General features: G+C 43.6%; 1 protein-coding gene across 2 annotated transcripts in view; it reads left to right on the top strand.

The window, feature by feature from the left end:
- Positions 1 to 21,764, top strand: part of EDC4 (enhancer of mRNA decapping 4) — a 470,500-nt gene that overhangs the window by 128,358 nt on the left and 320,378 nt on the right. For both annotated transcript variants that reach the window (XM_073605174.1, XM_073605175.1), the window contains exon 6: positions 6,350 to 6,500. In XM_073605174.1, the coding sequence (XP_073461275.1) occupies positions 6,350 to 6,500 (151 nt within the window). The remainder of the gene's footprint in view (positions 1 to 6,349; positions 6,501 to 21,764) is intronic.

The following is a 21,764-nucleotide window of genomic DNA, read 5'->3' as shown; positions in this document are numbered from 1 at the left end:
ACAAACCGCTGCTGGCTAACGCGTTTCGAAGGTGTCCCTTCATCAGAAGGCTCTGATGAAGAAGGGACACCTTTGAATCGCGTTAGCCAGCAGCGGTTCGTATGCCCTCTTCCTAGGACCTGGAAACTGCTACCAGCGTATTAATTGCCTTGTGACTATATACAGTGTGATATTTTCTTCCTACCTTTGTGAGTAGATTTTAATCTTGTTTTTAATAAAAAAAAATTTCTCAAGGATAATGCACTAGGCCGGTTCGCTCTTTTTCTTTCTTATCGTCCACATCAGTGCCTGACCTCACATTAGATAAAACTGGAATGACTCCCTAGATCTATAATACAATGAGAATCTGATCTAAGGGGATTAATCTTCCCCCCCGAAACACGGCTGTTAGGACTTTTTTTTGATTTACCAAAAATTAAATTTATCTTGGACTTTTGGTCCTACACTTTTTTATTTCTTGACTTTATATGGTGATCAAAAACTGAGCAGCCAGCCGAAAAGAAGTATATGCTTCCAAATATTAAAAAATTCCATATACCAGGCTTTTAATGTGTAAACAGTTCAACTAAAATAAGATGTCAACAAGCTATAAAGAATGGTATTCCCACAAATGGAAGAACAAGGAATACATCTTTACTGGATATTCATGCTTCAAACTGGTTGACAGTTAACACAAGCTGCTGTTGGTCTCTACCCAAATCAAGAAGGAAAGGGGGGGTGGGGTGGAAATCAAACACCCCGAGTTTGACATTGGAAAAGTCAGAGGCTTTTGGGATTTCATTAAACATTTCATCTAGTAAAGAGGGGGAAGTATTAGAAATTCTGTTGGGTTTATATTGCTCTTTATGGCTCTGTTGCAGGCTATACTCTGATTAGAATTCAGCCTGTTCAGAATGGACCAGCTGATTTTTGATTAGCTTGTTATCAGTCCCTGCTCTACAGAAGTCAGTTAAAGGGAAAATGTTTGTAATTTATTCTTGATTGGTGTCTTCAGCTGTTGATCAGTGTATTCCGATATCTGACAGCCATGGGTGCAGCTATCAAAATACTCAGCGTGGAAGGGACTCTGACTGGCTGTACAGAAAAGGAAAACCATGTATGGTCAGCTTTACCCTCGCTTTCCATCTCACTCTAAAAGCTATTTCGCTAGATTGGAGGTGGGGGAATATCTGCTACAGGGACACCAAGAGGAAAAAAAAACATCTGATATGGGTTCTAATCTTCCCCTTCTATACAAAAATAAAAAAAAAATACATTTTTCATCTATATATTTTTGTCTGTTATTAGAGTTTATCTTCGAATTTGGTAAAACATCTGTAGAATAGGGAAAGAGGCTAAATCTCTAATGCAGCATGAGATGGCAATAAAAACCTTTTTAAAATTTCAAATTCTTCAGTCAATTCCTCATTGTCTTCAGGGCAACCTTGATAAAACCTTGGATGCTGTACCCGGAACCCATGCTGTGGGGATGGCCTGTAATGTTGCTTCAGGCACTGGATCCTTCATGGGTGCTCACCTTGGCACTTGATGCAACATGTTGGCACCATGGTGCTACACAGATCCAGAGACGTGGTCCATCGCTGTGGCTCTCTAAATCAGGTGAACGGTGTAGGAATTACAACAGTTTGTATATGTGCCTCCCACTTTTTAGGGGGTCCATAAGTAAAGGGACGATTGGCTGCTCAGCTGTTCCATGGCCAGGTGTGTGTGTGTTATTCCCTCATTATCCCATTTACAAGGAGCAAATAAAAGGTCCAGAGTTTGTTTCAAGTGTGCTATTTGCATCTGGGATCTGTTGCTGTCAACTCTCAATATGAGATCCAAAGAGCTGTCACTATCAGTGAAGTAAGCCATTATTAGGCTGAAAAAACAAAACAAACCCATCAGAGAGATAGCAAAAACATTAGGTGTGGCCAAATCAACTGTTTGGAACATCCTTAAAAAGAAAGAACGCACCGGTGAGCTCAGCAACACCAAAAGACCCGGAAGACCACGGAAAACAACTGTGGTGGATGACCGAAGAATTCTTTCCCTGGTGAAGAAAACACCCTTCACAACAGTTGGCCAGATCAAGAACACTCTACAGGAGGTAGGTGTATGTGTGTCAAAGTCAACAATCAAGAGGAGACTTCACCAGAGTAAATACAGAGGGTTCACCACAAGATGTAAAACATTGGTGAGCCTCAAAAACAGGAAGGCCAGATTAAAGTTTGCCAAACAACATCTAAAAAAGCCTTCACAGTTCTGGAACAACATCCTATGGACAGATGAGACCAAGATCAACTTGTACCAGAGTGATGGGAAGAGAAGAGTATGGAGAAGGAAAGGAACGGCTCATGATCCAAAGCATACCACCTCATCAGTGAAGCATGGTGGTGGTAGTGTCATGGCGTGGGCATGTATGGCTGCCAATGGAACTGGTTCTCGTGTATTTATTGATGATGTGACTGCTGACAAAAGCAGCAAGATGAATTCTGAAGTGTTTCGGGCAATAGTATCTGCTCATATTCAGCAAAATGCTTCAGAACTCATTGGACAGCGCTTCACAGTGCAGATGGACAATGACCCGAAGCATACTGCGAAACCAACCAAAGAGTTTTTTAAGGGAAAGAAGTGGAATGTTATGCAATGGCTAAGTCAATCACCTGACCTGAATCCGATTTGAGCATGCCTTTTACTTGCTGAAGACAAAACTGAAGGGAAAATGCCCCAAGAACAAGCAGGAACTGAGGACAGTTGCAGTAGAGGCCTGGCAGAGCATCACCAGGAATGAAACCCAGCGTCTGGTGACTTCTATGCGGTCCAGACTTCAGGCTGTAATTGATTGCAAAGGATTTACAACCAAGTATTAAAAAGTGAAAGTTTGATGGATGATTGTTAATCTGTCCCATTACTTTTGGTGGGAGGCACCAAAGTGGGAGGCACATATACAAACTGTTGTAATTCCTACATTGTTCCCTTGATTTGGATGTAAATACCCTCAAATTAAAGCTAAAAGTCTGCAGTTAAAGCACATCTTGTTTGTTTCATTTCAAATACATTGTGGTGGTGTATAGAGCCAAAAAGATTAGAACTGTGTCGATGTCCCAATATTTATGGACCTGACTGTAGATGGCCCAGTGAATGAACTGAAGGAACCGGGTCAGACGACGTGATGACGTCTATGCATTTCGCTCACATGTCACGTGAGCTTTGTTAGGATGCTGTTGAAGGGAATCTTTGAGCTTATAAAGGATGGTGGATCCCCGCCCATTTAAAAAATCCTCAGCTACTGACCACAGTATTGAGTCCACATCATGATTCAACAAAAAGTCAAAAATATACATAAATATATGCACCTTTCGATCGATATCTAGAGGTAATAAGTATACAGCAGACATGACGAAAAAGTTTGAGGGATAAACGCATGTCCCAGCAGAGTTTTTTTCAGTGCATCATAGTATACCCTATTAAAACATTTACAGAAAGTGAAAGTGCCTGATAGAGATGTTTATATGCATAAGTTCTATGAGTGGAGTTTGTTTTAATTGCTTCTTAGTCTCTTAAAATTATACTAAATATAGAAATGTTATTTGCCAGAACTTATTGACCTAAATCCTATACATCACGCCACTATAATTTTTTTTTAAATCCTCTAAATACCATGTTATTACAATGCTGTTGTGTGGTCACATGATCTTTCCCTGTTCTTTGGCATGCAGGGAAAGATCTTTAGGGAGGGCTTCCATCACTCTGCTGATGCATGCTCTCTACAGTGAGTTTGTGTCTGGCCAGCCCCAATTGGTGCTGTGCCAGAAAAAGAGTAAACAGAAAAAATCTCCTCCAGATCAGGATCAGTTAGATATATTTAATATACAAAACGAATATGTCCACTTACACTGTTACACAACTGTTTAATGGGGATAAGGAGTACTATATGTGGATTATATTAAAAACATATACATAATGAGTAATGGATAATATATGGGGAATATTTAAAAGATAAATACATTGATAATAATTCAAAACTAATTAGATCAGGGTAAGAAAAACACCATAGCATAATCGTTAATACGAGCATATTTTCTAAGGAGAGATATGCGCTGAACGATAAACATTAAAAACATCTTGTAGTTAATAGGAATAAAAAGGGAGAGGGGGGGGGGGGGAGGAGAAAGAAAATATGTAGAAATCTATAAAGAACATGATTAGGTATTTGTGTGTATATATATGTGTATGTGTGTGTGTGTGTGTGTGTGTATGTATGTGTATATATATATATATATATATATATATATATATATATATATATATATATATATATATATATCTTGGTATATTTTAATATTAACTTTTTCATAGATGTTGGATGGCGATAGTAAAAGTTATTTACCGTATATACTCGAGTATAAGTCGAGGCTCTAATTTACCACAAAAAAATGGGAAAAACTTATTGACCCGAGTATGACGAGGGTGAGAAATGCACAGCTACTGTAAGTGGAAAAGAGGGTCAACAATGCCCATTTTTCAGCCTCACTGTGCCCATTTGCATGCCTCACTGTGCCCATTTGCAGCCATAGGTCAGCCGAACTTCAAACTCAGTAGTTAAGGGTTCCTAGATGCCCCCTAGCTGCAGCCAAAATTTGGGGTCTCTGGACCCAAAGGGTCCCGAAATGACATTGCTGCAGATGGACACAGTTGACCGACTTTGGGGCCCCGTATCTCGGGGCCACTTAGTGCTAGGAACCCCAAATTTGGTGTGCAAACCCAGTGGAACTAGCACCATAAAATATCCAAAGCTGGGGTTTCTAGCACCAAGTGGCCTGAAATACAGGGCCCCAAAATCGGTTCAGAAAATGTTAAGCACTTTTCTGCAGCAGAGAATGACATTTTCCGAACTGATTTTGGGGCCCTGTATCTCGGGGCCACTCGGGGCTAGGAACCCCAGCTTTGGATATGTTGTGGTACCAGTTCCACTGGGTTTGCACACCAAATTTGGGGTTCCTAGCACCAAGTGGCCCTGAGATACGGGGCCCCAAATCGGATCGGAAAATGAAATTTTTTGCTGCAGAAAAGTGCTTGACTCGAGTATAAGTCGAGGGGGGCACTTTCAGCATAAAATAATGTGCTGAAAAACTCGACTTATACTTGAGTATATACGGTAATACTAAAAGACTCAAAAAAAGGAAGGGGGGTGGGAAACAAAGTGAATCTTTATAAAATCGTAGACAACTCCTCATTAATTCCCCCAGGTGACAGGGTGTCAAGGGAATATATCCAAAAAGTTTTGCGTTCACACAGCCTAAAAAACCTCTGCCTCAGATAAATTTTTAGGCATTTGTTCTAGGACCCATGCCTTTAGGCCATGGGTGGAGCCTTTTTGGCATTTGGAAAAATGGCGAGGGACGCTATGTTTATCCCTTCCTTCCTCAATCTTTCTGCGATGTTCTCCAAATCTTTGTCTCAGGGGGCGAAAGGTACGGCCCACATACAGTAAATGACAGGGGCAATAAAGGCAATAGACTACAAAGTTTTTGTGCCAGTCACATGACTAAAAACAAATGCAGTAGAGCAAATTAGATTATAAATATCAAATTACTGTTTCACATCCCCCAATAAATCTTTATTAAACATCAACTGTGTATTTTTGTGCATTACTATGGTATGGGTAGAGTCGAAGATGATTGACACCAAGGCTCTTTTTTTAACTTTACATTTATTAGCATTTACATGTGATATATTTAATACTGATTTATAGTATTGTTTTTGTGAGTTTCTTTGTGAATGTGATAAATCCGTATACTTTTTTCCACCCCTATAGTGACATTGTGGAGGAGATAGGTGAGTGTCATTTAGCACCGTGTATGCGCCTACATGTGTAACTCCACTATGTGGGTTGCACACGTAAAAAAGAAGTGTAGAGCTTAGAAGATGGCATGCTGTGTAGAATATACCAGCTGGTCTACACAATCTCAGGCTTCAGTGACGAGACAGAGAAGATTGGAGGGACAGCAGAAGGCAGGATAAACTAGGTGCAAGAAAAAATCACTGCTTTTTTAAATTTCCCTTGCACCTAATGGTTTTTTTTTTAGGAAGTGGAACTTTGACTCATTCTCTAAACTCTGGTCAAAGTGCACAGTCTGTCTGTAAATCGACCCCACTGTGATCTGTGTTTTTGCAATCTTGGGGCACTTTAGTCAAAAACAGAAAATAATAAACTTCAATAATGCATGCATCCAGATCGTGAAGTAGAATTTGCACTTCATTCTGTGGAAATGCAGTACAAGTTTGCATTAAAAATGTTAAAGTACTCGGACTATATTTTGAGAATATCTACAGTTGCCTGCATTATTCTTAACTGTATACTTAGAGATGAAATTGTTGTTCACATACAAGGATCAGAACAGGCACAGTTAAATACTCACCGAAGAATTATATGGTGTCCCTACATTCCTGAAGAAAATGAAGAGATTCCAGCAGAAGATGCTAGTCAGACTATTGCCTTATTGCATGAAGATAGGGTAAGAGTAACACTTTTTTTTGCTGATGGATAACCTCTTGGTAAACAATTAAAGTGGAACTTATTGGCAAATTAAAAACAATGTATATCATGTTTTCTGTTGCTAGTCTTAAATCTGATCTCCAGCTTTTAATAAAGTTTTAATAGTTTATTGGGACCAAGCTGGTCAAACACAAACTATTACCTTCATTAACAGAAGCAGCATGTGGGACTGCTGTATAAACTGAATGTAGCCTCAGCTACATACAATATACTGTGCAATGTCCTGGCAGTAGGATGGGTCCTCCCCAGTTCAAGCAGATCGGTATTACATGCTAAAGAAGACATTGTAGTCTGTGGCCATTAGTTCACCATCTTATAATATTTTGACGGATACACTGCCATCACAAGCAAGTTAATCGCTATCTACTGCCAAGACATCAGTGAGAGGAGCAGAACACTGCGAAACACAATCAAACGCCACCCTAGGAGGGGAGACCTGAAAAGGGGCTACACTATCACATGTAATACAACTCTTCTTGATCTGGGGAGGACATTTGGTTCTCTGTGTCATCTACCTTGGGGGTGGGGGGCTGGGAGACTTGGAGTAGTGAGCTGGTCTATCCACTGTAGTTGTCAATTGCCTGAAAGCCTTTTATGACTACTCTTAATGTCATAAATCTCTGGTAAGTGTGTTTGGCACACATTGTGTGGTGTGCCGCTCAATAATGTTAGTTTGGAGTTTCTATCACTGGCACCAGCAAAGGGAATGTTTTTTCAGGCTTGTCTCACCTCTAATACGGTGAACAGACCCAAGGCGCTCAACCATAGAGTGGGCTAGCAGTTATATGTGGTAGTAACATGCGTCCTATTGACTTAGTCCTGTGCTGCATGCAATCCCCTGGTGGAATGGAGATATCCAAAACAGAAATGCAAAGTCTATATGCTGCGCACTGGTAAAGTCAAGGTATCCATAAGCAACAAGTCGATAGATTTGGAAGATGATGAATAAACAAATAAAACTTGTTTCTTTATAAACCATGAAGTAACATTTATTGTGTTGCCATAGATAATGCGCACAGTCCAGATAAAAACATGTGATCTCTTAGATTGTAAGCTCTAAGGAGCAGGGACCCTCTGATTCCTACTGTATTAAAGTGTATTGTATTTGTACTGTCTACCCTCAAGTTGTAAAGTGCTGCGTAAACTGTTGACGCTATATAAATCCTGTATAATTATGTGTGAACGACATGGGCTTTCTTTATCGTACATCACGGGACACAGAGCACTATAATAATGACTATGTGGGTTATACGCTTACCTTTAGGTGATTGGACACTGGCAACCAATAGTAAGACGGTTCCTCCCATATAACCCCTCCTATACCGGAAGTACATCAGTTTTTTCGCCAATGTCTTGAAGGTGATGGTCATGGCTGTTGAAGCTCTTCAAATTTCTTCAAAGATGTCCCACTGAGGACGTTATAATCAGATCCATTCGGATGGCTTAACAAAAGCTAAAGTGGATGGTACCCGAGCCTTGGTTCAAGAACGAGGTGTTGCTTGTAACATGTCCTATATAGGCGCTGGACCTTTGTTAAGTTGGTATTTCTGGTCAATCTTGCCCAAGGTAAACCAGAAAGGGTGCTTTACAGGTCCAGGGGTGTGGACCCCAAGATATGGGGGACCCGGTCCCTGAAGGTCCTTAGAGGCACTACCCGCTGTGATGGGGGAAGATTGGGGCTTTCGCTTGAGATGGTGAGTACTCCCTTTGGGAATTTTTTATATATATTTTTCCCTCTAAAAACTGCTGGTAAACCTTAATCCTGTGTCTGGAATTACAGATGGCCGGTATGACGCGCATATGGGTCGGGAGTGTGCGCATGCTCCCGCGTGCAAGCCGCCGGCGTATGTGCGCCCCTGTTGTGCGTGCGTCGGTGTGCCTGTGCACCGGTGCTGTGCGTGTCACAGATGCGCCGCATGTGTCAGGACGGCGTATGCGATGTACGGCGGGCATGCCGCTGATCACGCTAATGCGTGCGTTTAGGCTAAGGCTTTATGGGGATGCAGCTCCTGGCGTGCGCGTGGACAGCACAGAGCGGTATTTGGGCACTTGAGTCTGGAGATCTTGGACACAGTTGTGACAGGTTGAAGGCTGGTTGTAGTTTGTGGGGAGTACTCCTTTTCTTCCTCGTATGTAAGCAATGTCTTCCAGAAAACGAGGTATAGGGAACAAGGCAAGCACAGGGGTAAGAGTACCTCCTTTAAAAACAGGAGACCAACCCCATGCTGATGCAGCCTCAGTTTCTCCTGAAAGACCTGCGGCATCTGGCCTGGCTGAGCCATTACATTTGTCAGGCATAGTGGCCACTACCAATATACCTGCCTCGGCTTATGTTACAAAGGATGATTTGGCATCTGCCTTAGCAGGCCTTGAGGGCAAAATAGCTGACATGATTGCCTCTGTAACACAGGGGGGAGGAAGCATAATAGATCTCCCTCCCCGGAGCCTGGGCCAAGTGGAGAGTTACTAGAGCACCAGGACTCTTATAAGCAGATGGGTCCAGGTGATCTGGAACCAGAATGGGCGAAGGATTTGGAAGAGGTGGTCATAAAATACCGGGAAGGAAGGAGAGGCTGAAGAATCCTCGGCTGAGGACTCTGGCTCTGAAGAGCCAATTTCAGCCTCACATTCCCAAAAATTGTTTATCCAATCTCTAATTGAATTGGGTTTAAGTAACCCCTGGTTCAGGAGTCTGTACTCTCCTGTTCTACTTTGGGATCTTTGCGACCTCAGCAAATTTCCTAAGCTTTCCCTTTGCATCCGTTACTGCAGCAGGTGGTTTACGCGGACTGGGAGCACCCTGACAGGATATACTTACCTCCAAAAAGGTTTTCTATCTTATATCCTATGGAGGAGAAGTTCAGGAAGAAATGGGGGACACCTTTGGTGGATGCCGCCATATCTTCAATAAATAAAAGTTTAACCTGCCCAGTGGATAATGCCCAGGTATTTAAGGATCCGGCGGATAAAAAGCTAGAGTCCTTATTAAAAGCCTCCTTTTCGGTGGCTGGTGCAGCAGTTCAGCCAGCAGTTGCAGCTATTGGGATTTGCCAGTCCCTAAAGTATCACTTTAAAAGGAATCTGCCGAGGAATTGTCGGAGATCCCTCATGCCTTATGTTTTGCAGTAGACGCATTGAAGGACTCAATCCAACAAATGTCTCGTTTTGCGTTACTGTCAATCCATATGCGCAGAGTCCTGTGGCTAAAGAACTGGTCTGCCGAGACGCCATGTAAAAGGCTACTAGCAGCTTTTCCATTCCATGGAGAGTGCTTGTTTGGCGAGGATCTGGATAAATATATCCAACAGACCTCTGGAGGAAAGAGTACCCTACTCCCTATTAAAAAGAAGGGGAAGCAACCCTCTTATAAAATTCCCAATGCTCCAGGACCTAGTGCTTCTTCCCCTAAACGGTATAGACGGCCTCAGCCGTCTGGGTTTAAAAGACCCCAGGGTCAGAAGAAACCCTGAACCCAAAAGCCACCCAAGCCCAACTCCAAGTCTACCTTGTGAAGGGGCGCCCCCGCTCTCACGGGTGGGGGGCAGGCTTCGGCTGCTTGGGGATGCCTGGGAAGAACTGGTTCAAGACAGATGGGTCATTTCCACCGTAAAATACGGTTACAGAATGGAGTTCCGGGAAAAACCCCCCAAACCAGTTTCTGTTCTCAAGGGTTCCGTCGGATCCAGAGAAAAGAAGATGCCTATTCCTAGCTTTACAGCATCTGCTGAGGCAAAGGGTAATTGTAAAGGTTCCGCACGAGGAAAGGTTCAAGGGGTTTTACTCAAACCTATTCACCGTGCCGAAACCAAATGGGGAAGTAAGGCTCATTTTGGACCTCAAGGCTCTCAACCTCTTTGTAGACGTCCGATCCTTCCGCATGGAGTCGGTTAGTTCAATAATAAAATCCCTGAGAAAGGGAGACTATTTAGCGTCCATACATATCAAGGACGTGTACCTTCATGTGCCGATCTTCGGTCCACATCAGAGGTTCCTACGCTTCGCTTTAGAGGGCAATCATTTCCAATTTGTGGCACTACCATTCGGTCTGGCCACGGCCCCCAGGGTTTTCACAAAGATTCTGGCCCCAGTGTTGGCTTCCCTAAGGTCTCAGAAGGTCTCCGTAGTAGGATATCTGGACGATCTTCTAAGGGATTGCTCTCGCCCCATACTAGTTCAAAACGTGTCAAGAACACTACGGGTTTTACAACGCCTAGGTTGGATTCTAAATGTGGACAAGCCGGCGCTTTGTCTGACCCAAGCCTTGGTGTATCTGGGTCTGGTCTTGGACACCGCCCAAGAAAGGGTGTTTCTGCCCCCCTTAAAGGTCGCCTCCATAGTGGAACTTGTCCAGAAGGTGAAAAAAGAACTAACGCCTTCTATTCGGCTGTGCATGAGGTTACTGGGCAAGATGGTGTCGTCCTTCAACACAGTGCCATATGCTCAGTTCCACTCCAGAGTGTTCCAGAACAGTATTCTAAGGGCCTGGGACAAGTCTGCTCGAACCTTGGACCAGCCTATGGTTCTATCTCCACAGCTACTATGGAACCTCTCTTGGTGGTTAAGAACCAGCAATTTGAAAAAAGGGAAATCTTTAACACCAGTAGCCTGGAAAGCAGTAACTACAGACGCCAGTCTTCTTGGCTGGGGAGCGGTCCTAGAGGAGGCGTCTGTTCAGGGAATATGGTCCCAGACAGAAAGGACCCTGCCCATCAATCTATTGGAGATTCGGGCAGCTCGTCTGGCTCTGTGATTCTGGACATCCAGATTGCGGGGTCTTCCTGTCAGAGTCCAGTCTGACAACTCCACGGTAGTGGCATTTATTAACCACGAGGGAGGTACCAGGAGTCGGGCAGCCCAAAGAGAGGTAAATCATATATTGACTTGGACAGAAAAACATGTGCCGTTTCTGTCGGCAGTGTTTATCCCGGGGGTGGACAATTGGCAGGGAGATTTCCTAAGTCGCCAGAAATTGTTGCCAGGGGAATGATCCCTGCATCCCGAGGTTTTTCTACAGATCTGCCAATACTGGGGGACCCCAGATGTGGATCTGCTGGCATCCAGGGGTCAATGCCAAGCTGGACAGGTTTGTATCCAGGATCAAGGATCTGCTTGCTGTTGGGATAGATGCATTAGTAGTTCCTTGGGATCAGTATTCTCTGATATATGCCTTCCCTCCAGTCCAAATCCTGCCGCACTTATTACGCAGAATACAGGAGGAACAAAAACCAGTGATCCTAGTGGCCCCAGCATGGCCCCGGAGATCCTGGTACTCGGAGATTGTGAAGTTGGCAGTAGGAGACCCATTGGTCCTCCTGTGCCGTCCAGACCTGTTGTCTCAAGAACCCATATTCCATCCTTCTTTACGGTTGCTGAATTTGATGGCTTGGCTATTGAGACCAGACTATTGAAAGACCGTGGTATTATGGGTTTCAATCTTGTCTACTTTGATAAACGCTAGAAAGTCAGTTTCTAGAGCTGTCTATTATAGAGTATGGAAATCATACATTTCTTGGTGTGAGAAAAGGAAATGGAACCCTCGTAGGTATACGGTTGGAAGAGTTCTTGCCTTTCTTCAAGCAGGAGTAGACTTGCAGCTGGCTTTAGGGACAATTAAAGGGCAGATTTCGGCCTTATCTGTCTTTTTCCAAAGGCCAATTGCATCCCATTCTATGGTGCGAACCTTTGTCAAGGGAGTAACACACCTGAGGCTGCTGGTTAAACCGTCCTTGTGTCCCTGGGACCTAAATTTGGTACTGTCAGCCTTACAGAGTCAACCATTTGAAACTATTAGGCATATTCCTTTTGTCCTATTGACCAGAAAATTGTTTTTTTTTTGGTGGCTATAACAGCGGCTAGAAGGGTGTCAGAATTGGCCGCCCTTTCTTGCAAGGAACCTTTTTTGATTCTTCATCAGGACAGAGTGGTCATGCGCCCTCGCCCTGATTTTCTACCGAAGGTGGTTTCCAAATTTCATTTGAATCAGGATATCTTTTTACCTTCCTTTTTTCCAAACCCTAAGACTAGGGAGGAAAGATCGCTTTACTCGCTGGATGTGGTGAGGGCGCTCAAAGTTTACTTGAAAATGTCAGCTCCCTTTCGGAAGACTGTTTTTTTGTCTTGCCTGAGGGTTCTAAGAAAAGACAGCCGGCAACAAGTTCAACTATATCCAGGTGGATTCGTCAGACTATTATCCAGGCGTGTGGATTAAAGCGCAGGGTTTCACCTTGGGATTTAAAGGCACACTCCACTAGCGGGATTAGTGCATCATGTGCAGTACGCCAACAGGTGTCTATGGCTCAGGTTTGCAAAGCGGCCGCTTGGTCTTCAATTCATACATTCACCAGGTTTTACCAGGTGGATGTGAGATCTCAAAAGGAGACTGTTTTTGGCCACAGCATGTTGCAGGCAGCTTTATAGTCTCAGGCCCGTTGGGCTTAGGGATAATGTGTCCCCCCCCCCTCAGGTGCATTGCTTTAGGACATCCCACATAGTCATTATTATGGTGCTCTGTGTCCCTTGATGTACGATAAAGAAAAACAGATTTTTAAAACAGCTTACCTGTAAAATCCTTTTCTTGGAGTACATCACGGGACACAGAGTTCCCTCCCCTCTTTTTTGGGATAGTCATTGCTTGCTACAAAACTGAGCTCCTTCCGGTATAGGAGGGGTTATATGGGAGGAACCGTCTTACTATTGGTTGCCAGTGTCCAATCACCTAAAGGTAAGCGTATAACCCACATAGTCATTATTATGGTGCTCTGTGTCCCGTTATATACTCCAAGAAAATGATTTTACAGGTAAGCTGTTTTAAAAATCCGTTTTTTACCTTTTTAAAATAAGACTAAGTATCATCCAACCCCAAACACTAAATGAAGGGCCAGCACTTGTGATGGAAGCAGGTTCAAGGTTCTCATACCAGCCGGAAGGCTCACTGGGATCAACTGTTAGTATCTCGCAGGAAAGGCACACATCAGTGTGGTGTATAGTAAGGCTGGAGACCACCAAGTAGATGGCTGCTCACAGGATGGAAACAATGTGACAAGGCAAGGGAGATGATGTGGCCACTCTGGCGGCCATGTCATAGGAAGGTGGGACCGGAGGGGCTCTCTCTCCAATAAGATAACGTGTTTTAAAGCTCCCGGCATCTCCCCTGCCCTGCTGCTTTATTGTCTCCATCCTGCGAGCGGCCATATTCTTTTCGGGATCCAGCCTTAATACACACCACACTGATGTGTGCCTTTCCTGTGGGACACTAACAGCCGAGCCCAGCGAGCCTTCCTATATGAACCTTAAGCTTGTTTCCATCACAAGTGCTGGGCGCGCCATTTAGTGTTTGAGTTTGGATGAGACTAGGGCTTTTACCTTTTCAAATTAGACTGTGTCATTCACATGACTGTTTTTATCTAGACTTGTGTGCTTCATCTATGGTCACACAATAAATGTTACTTTGTGGTTTATATGGAAACAAGTTTTATTTGTTTATTCATCATCTTCCAATTTATCTACTTGTTTGTTTTGGATACCTTGACTTTACCAGTGCGCAACATATTACCTTTTCACCACTAATGCCTACCATCAAGCTTTTTTTTCGACTTTGCACTCTGATTTGTATCACTCTTGTAAGGGTGTATTCACAAATATTTTGTCACATGATTTGATATGTTTTGCTTTGCACTTTAGATGTTTGTTTTTGTACGTATAAATGACTTTTTTGGTGTATGTAATTATATTGTATCATTGTTGGAGTTTCTATTGTGGTCACATGGTGTTAATGAGGGTCTGTATTTCATCTTGGTGTAACACACATATTTTGCACATTTAATGCATTTTTTGCACATTTGAAATATAAAGATTTTATTTAGTGGTACTCTTGGAACCTTCCATTGGAGCTATAAGTCATTTAAAGTGATTGTAAACGATCACTTTTTTTTTTTTTGTCCCCACCCCCATATATAGGAAAGTATTGAGACCCCCTTACATTTTTCACTCTGTTATATTGCAGCCCTTTGCTAAAATCATTTAAGTTCATTTTTTTTCCTCATTAATGTACACAGCACCCCATATTGACAGAAAAACACAGAATTGTTGACATTTTTGCATATTTATTAAAAAAGAAAAACTGAAATATCACATGGTCCTAAGTATTCAGACCCTTTGCTGTGACACTCATATATGTAACTCAGGTGCTGTCCATTTCTTCTGATCATCCTTGAGATGGTTCTACACCTTTGAGTCCACCTGTGTTTGATTATACTGATTGGACTTGATTAGGAAAGCCACACACCTGTCTATATAAGACTTTAAAGCTCACAGTGCATGTCAGAGCAAATGAGAATCATGAGGTCAAAGGAACTGCCTGAAGAGCTCAGACAGAATTGTAGCAAGGCACAGATCTGGCCAAGGTTACAAAAAAATTCTGCTGCACTTAAGGTTCCTAAGAGCACAGTGGCCTCCATAATCCTTAAATGGAAGACATTTAGGTCAACCAGAACCCTTCCTAGAGCTGGCCGTCCGGCCAAACTGAGCTATCGGGGGAGAAGAGCCTTTGTGAGAGAGGTAAAGATGAACCCAAAGATCACTGTGGCTGAGCTCCAGAGATGCAGTTGGGAGAAAGTTGTAGAAAGTCAACCATCACTGCAGCCCTCCACCAGTTGGGGCTTTATGGCAGAATGGCCCAACGTGCAAGACGCATGAAAGCCCACATGGAGTTTGCTAAAAAACACCTGAAGGACTCCAAGATGGTGAGAAATTAGATTCTTTGGTCTGATGAGACCAAGATATAACTTTTTGGCCTTAATTCTATAAGCGGTATGTGTGGAGAAAACCAGGCACTGCTCATCACCTGTCCAATACAGTCCCAACAGTGAAGCATGGTGGTGGCAGCATCATGCTGTGGGGGTGTTTTTCAGCTGCAGGGACAGGACGACTGGTTGCAATCGAGGGAAAGATGAATGGGGCCAAGTACAGGGATATCCTGGATGAAAACCTTCTCCACAGTGCTCAGGACCTCAGACTGGGCCGAAGGTTTACCTTCCAACAAGACAATGACCCTAAGCACACAGCTAAAATAATGGAGGAGTGGTTTCACAACAACTCAGTGACTGTTCTTGAATGGCCCAGCCAGAGCCCTGACTTAAACCGAACTGAGCATCTCTGGAGAGACCTAAAAATGGCTGTCCACCAACGTTTACCATTGAACCTGACAGAACTGGAGAGGATCTGCAAGGAGGAATGGCAGAGGATCCCCAAATCCAGGTGTGAAAAACTTGTTGCATCTTTCCCAAAAAGACTCATGGCTGTATTAGATCAAAAGGGGGGTTCTACTAGGAACACCAGGTATTTCACACAAAGGAAGCAATACAAAGAGAACAGGATTTTTTTTTTTGTGCACTTTGATTTCTGTTGCTGATTGCTGTAACAGCAATGTTTTCAACCGTCATGAATGAGTTACATTCTTAACAGCTGTGCTTAGTATTGTGATGGTGTGATTGGCCCACAGTTATCACATGGTACAGAGTGCTGTGATTGACCTATATACCATATGATAGCTGTGGGCCAATCACAGCATCACAATAGTAAGCATATGTGTTATGAATGAAAGCCATTCATAACATTTGTGTTTTTACATTGTGATCATGTGATTGTATAGCAATCACGCAATACCCCAATGTACCGTGATCTGCAATCCAGGAGCGGCGCTGGTCAGCCGGTGGCATACATGTATGTGATCCAGCCTGCTCATGCTGCCCGCCTGCAATAAATGTACTGGGGGGGCAGGAACTGGTTAAAATGTTTTATTTATCTCTACACAATTGTTTTGCCTTTCATTTCTTTTTTAAACTGGGTTGTTTTACAAGGTGAGGGTTTACAACCACTTTAATCCAGTCTTCCAAGTCCGGATATAAAGATCCCACTCCCAGTGTGCTAAGGTCTGTGATTTTTTTTTTTTTTTCCAAGCCTGTGTCTTGTAATGTGCAATTAACATAAAAGTAATTTTAACTTGCATGTAAATTCCATATCTTGATCAGTACAAGACCCAGCACCCTCCCTTTCAATTCTTTGTTACTCTGCATTGCTTGATACAAACCTGAGGACTGAGACCTGAGTGTGGCGTAAAGAGACGTTTTAGGGTGTTATGTCCCTCAAAGCTTTGCTGCTGTCCAGTAGCCTGATGGTAGCAGCCAATAACACAGGGCCTATGAATATCAAGCCTGTGCCCTGTACTTTATTCCAAGATATGGAATTTCCAAGTATTATACCATTTGTACATAGCCTTTTTTGTATGTACTATTTGAATGAAGATATAATTGTATTTTCAATGAATGCCTTTCACAATTTTCATGGGATGTACTTTTGTCATACGACTGTGTTAATTCCAGGGCTGCAACTAATGATTAATCGGATAAAAACCTCCAAAAGTGTGCTGTATAATTTAGTTATTATGTAAAGTTTTTAAAAAATATATATTCTTGAATATCTATATGCAATGGTAAATCTAAATAACCAGCTTATATGGTTGGGGAACAAAATATCTAATCTACTCTGAGAATAACAGAAGAGATGCACAAGTATATACGTTATTAGAGGTTGAATTGGTTACAGATCATCAGACTCAGAGCTCCAATTTTTTTCAATGGCACGGCAGGCATAAGGGCTTACCTGTACGTCCCTGCCTGCCCACGGGCGGGGGGTCCCCTAGGACCCCCCCCTCGTGCCAGCGGCGGTTGGAATATCGTCAGGAGCGATCCGAGGTGAGGGAGAGGCCACTGATTCATGGCCACCCCCTCATAGCTCCTGGCGAATGGAATGCTTCCTCTGCTGCTGTATTGTAAACAGCGGCAGAGGAAGTGATGTCATCACTCCTCGTGAAGCCTTTTCGTTCTGGCTTCCGAGGAGAGAAGACATCAAGTAAGTTTGCACCAACACTACACGTACAGTAGAACATGCAGGCACACTTTTCACCCCCCTGTACCCCCTATCACAGTGACACCAATAGCAGTTTTTTTTTTTCTGATTATTGCATTGGTGTCATTTTGTGACAGTTATACGTGGTAGGGCAGTTAGTGTTGGGCCCCTTTAGGTCTAGGGTACCCCCCTAAACCCCCCTAATAAAGTTTTAACCCCTTGATCACTCCTTGTCACCAGTGTCACTAAGCAATCATTTTTCTGATCGCTGTATTAGTGTCACAGGTGATGCTAGTTAGGGGAGGTAAGTATTTAGGTTCGCCGTCAGCGTTTTATAGCGTCAGGGACCCCCATATACTACCTAGTAAAGGTTTTAACCCCCTGATTGCCCCCTAGTTAACCCTTTCACCAGTGATAACCGTATAACTGTTACGGGTAACACTGTTTAGTTTATTTTTTATAGTGTCAGGGCACCCGCCGTTTATTACCTAATAAAGGTTTAACCCCTTAATCGCCCGGCGGGTGATATAAGTTTTAGGGTCAGATAGGGTCTGCGTCGCCCCAGGCAGCGTTAGGTTAGTTACAGTACCGCTAACACCCACGCACGCAGCATACACCTACCTTAGTGGTATAGTATCTGAACAGATCAATATCTGATCCGATCACATCTATACTAGCGTTCCCAGCAGTTTAGGGTTCCCCAAAACGCAGTGTTAGCTGAATCAGCCCAGATACCTGCTAGCACCTGCGTTTTGCCCCTCCGCCCAGCCCACCCAAGTGCAGTATCGATCGATCACTGTCACTTACAAAACACTAAACACACATAACTGCAGCGTTTGCAGAGTCAGGCCTGATCCCTGCGATCGCTAACCGTTTTTCTGTAGCGTTTTGATACAGTCGCTAACAGTCAGGAGCTTTTTTGCCTGTGAGTCTCACTAGTGTACCAGAAAATTTAGAGCCCAAAATGGCAAATCGAAGGTACACTAGTGAAGAGGCCTACACGTTTCTGAGCATGACCGATAGTGAAGAGGAAGTCACTCATCTGTCAGATTTAGGCTCAGAATACGAACCTGTAGACAGCAGTGGCTCCATGACAGATAACTCTGACGACGGAGTTGTGGTCCCTGCCAAGGTCAGGCGTACCAGACCCCAATCTTCTGCTGTTGAGGTGCAAGAACCGCAGGGCTCTCGTATGGAGCAGAGAAGTACTAGCGCCGCTATTCCTTCTGGTGAACTGGCAAGCACCAGTGGCCTAGTACACCCTGGTCGTACATCCAGCACTGCAGTAACACTTTTTGACGTGGCGAGTCCCATAAGTGCAGTTCAAGCTGGCGAGGTGGCAAGCACTAGTAGTGTCCCGCTGCCACCAAGAAGACAAACACAGGCCCGTTGTGCCCATAGTGCCCTTCCTGCTGCATTCGCCAATCCTAATTGGGAACCCACCACTTCTGCAGCACCCTTACTTCCCCCATTTACTGGCCAACCCGGCATTCAGGTGGAAACAGTTGATTTTACATCACTTGATTTTTATTCTCTGTTTTTCACCGAAGATCTCTATAGATCTATTGTGGACCAAAGCAATTTGTACGCTGGTCAACACTTCGCCACTATTCCCCAGTCCTCACTTGCCAGAGATTGGAAACAAATTACGGTTTCTGTATTTAAGATCTTTCTTGGCCTTTCCCTCCTCATGGGCATAACCAAAAAAGAGTGAGTTGCGGTCATATTGGTCCACTGACCCAATTCACCATATGCCTGTGTTCTCTGCTTCCATGGCCAGGGCACGATACGAGCAGATTTTGCTGTTCATGCACTTCAACAACAATGAACTCTGTCGTCCTTGTGGAGACCCTGGATACCATCAGCTCTACAAAATTCAGCCCCTCGTAAACCACTAAAACCAACGTTTTGCAGACTTGTTTACTCCCCATCAAGTTGTCTGCGTTGATGAGTCCCTGATTAAGTTTTCTGGCCGCTTGTCATTCAAACAGTACCTTCCCAGCAAGCGTGCCAGATACGGGGTCAAGATGCATAAGCTCTGTGAGAGGGCCACAGGCTATACATGTAGCTTTATGGTTTACAAGGGAAGAGATAGTCACGTAGAGCCGACAAACTGCCCTGACTACATAGGAAGCTCTGGCAAGATTGTGTGGGACTTGGTGTCACTCTTATTCGGAAAGGGGTACCATTTGTATGTGGACAATTATTACACAAGCGTGCCATTTTTTAGTCACCTTTTTGATCATCAGATTGGAGCATGTGGCACCGTGCGATCTAATCGCCGGGGCTTTCCCCAGCGGCTTGTAGATTCCCATCTTAGGCTGGGGCAGAGAGCCTGCTTGAAGTGTAATAACTTGCTCGCTATGAAGTGGAGGGATAATAAGAATGTTTTCGGTCTTTCCTCCTTTCATGCAGACACGACTGTCCAAATTACTACGGCAACTGGGGTTGTGGAGAAACCCCTCTGTGTCCACGAATATAACCAAAATATGGGAGGGGTTGACCTCAACGACTAGTTGTTGGCGCCGTACCTAGTTGCCCGTAAGGCCAGACGCTGGTATAAAAAAGTGTCTGTATACTTATTTCAATTGGCTTTGCTGAACGCTCATGTGCTATACAGAGCTTCAGGATGGACTGGATCCTTCCTTAAATTCCAGGAAGAGATCGTCAGAGTACTTCTGTTTCCAAACAGTGCTCCACCTCACCTTTCCCAACCAAATGCAGTAAGCCGGCTGCATGAGAGGCATTTTCCTTATGTCCTCCCGAGTACCCCTACCCAAAGAGCCCCCCAAAGAAAATGTGTCTGTAGAAAGAGCGGATATAGGCGTGACACCCGCTATTATTGTCCCTCCTGTCCTGACAATCCTGGTCTTTGCAATGGTGAATGTTTTGAGCGCTACCATACACTAGTTGAGTTTTAGCGTAGGGTACAGCATTGCACAGACTAGGCACACTTTCACAGGGTCTCCCAAGATGCCATCGCATTTTGGGACCGGTTACAGTTACAAAAGTTAGTTATAAAAAAAAAAGTAAAAAAAAAAAATGAAATAAAAAAAAACAAAAATAGTTGTCGTTTTTATTCTCTCTCTCTCTTCTCTCTCTTCTCTCTCTCTTCTCTCTCTCTCTCTTCTCTCTCTCTTCTCTCTCTCTTCTCTCTATCCTCTCTCTATCCTCTCTCTTCTCTCTCTCTTCTCTCTCTCTTCTCTCTTCTCTCTCTTCTCTCTCTCTTCTCTCTATTCTGTTTTTTTTTTTTACTGTATTCTATTCTGCAATGTTTTATTGTTATGTTTTATCATGTTTGCTTTTCAGGTATGTAATTTTTTGATACTTTACTGTGTTTTATTGTTAACCATTTTTTTGTTTTCAGGTACACCATTCAGCTGCAGCGCGGATATATTTATCTTGACAGCCACAGTGTTTGCTCCCAAGATACATAAAGCCGTGACTCCAGCGCTGTCGGAGGTGATTTCACCACCACAGTTAAAAAAAAGAGCATATATGCCGAAGCATGGGGACAGTAGGGGCGGAGGAGCGATTTGCTCCTAACTTTTGGGGGCGGATGCCACCATGCTTCGGCATATATAATTGGTGCATGTATGCCCATCATTAGAAGTGGGTGGATGAAGGGAGGTATTCTAATGGTGGGCATACCCACCGATCAATCTCTCTTTTCGTTCAGCCCATAGGCTGCATGAAAAAAAAATTACAATATATATGCCAAACAAGGACCAGCAACGTACTAGTATGTTGCTGGACTTTGAGTGGTTATACCAGAATGATGCCTGCAGGTTTAGGTATCATCTTGGTATCATTCTTTTCAGCCAGCGGTCGGCTTTCACGTAAAAGCAATCCTAGCGGCTAATTAGCCTCTAGACTGCTTTTACAAGCAGTGGGAGGGAATGTTCCCCCACCGTCTCCCATGGTTTTCTCGGGCTCTCCTGTCTCAACAGGGAACCCGAGAATGCAGCCGATGATTCGGCCAGCTGACCATAGAGCTGATCAGAAACCAGAATGACTCCAATCATCTCTATGGCCTAAAAAAATGGAAGCTACGAGCATTTCATGACTTAGATTTCGCCGGATGTAAACAGCGCCATTGGGAAACATTTTATCACACCGATCTTGGTGTGGTCAGATGCTTTGAGGGCAGAGAAGAGATCTAGGGTCTAATAGACCCCAGTTTTTTCAAAAAAAGAGTACTTGTCACTACCTATTGCTATCATAGGGGATATTTACATTCCCTGAGATAACAATAAAAATGATAAAAAAAAAATGAAAGGAACAGTTAAAAAATAAGATAAAAAAACAAAAAATAATA

The sequence above is a fragment of the Aquarana catesbeiana genome, linkage group LG11 (assembly GCF_042186555.1).
Source record: "Aquarana catesbeiana isolate 2022-GZ linkage group LG11, ASM4218655v1, whole genome shotgun sequence".
Taxonomy (NCBI): domain Eukaryota; kingdom Metazoa; phylum Chordata; class Amphibia; order Anura; family Ranidae; genus Aquarana; species Aquarana catesbeiana.
The sequence above is the reverse complement of the archived record's forward strand: the minus strand, read 5'-3'. Positions and strand labels throughout refer to the sequence as shown.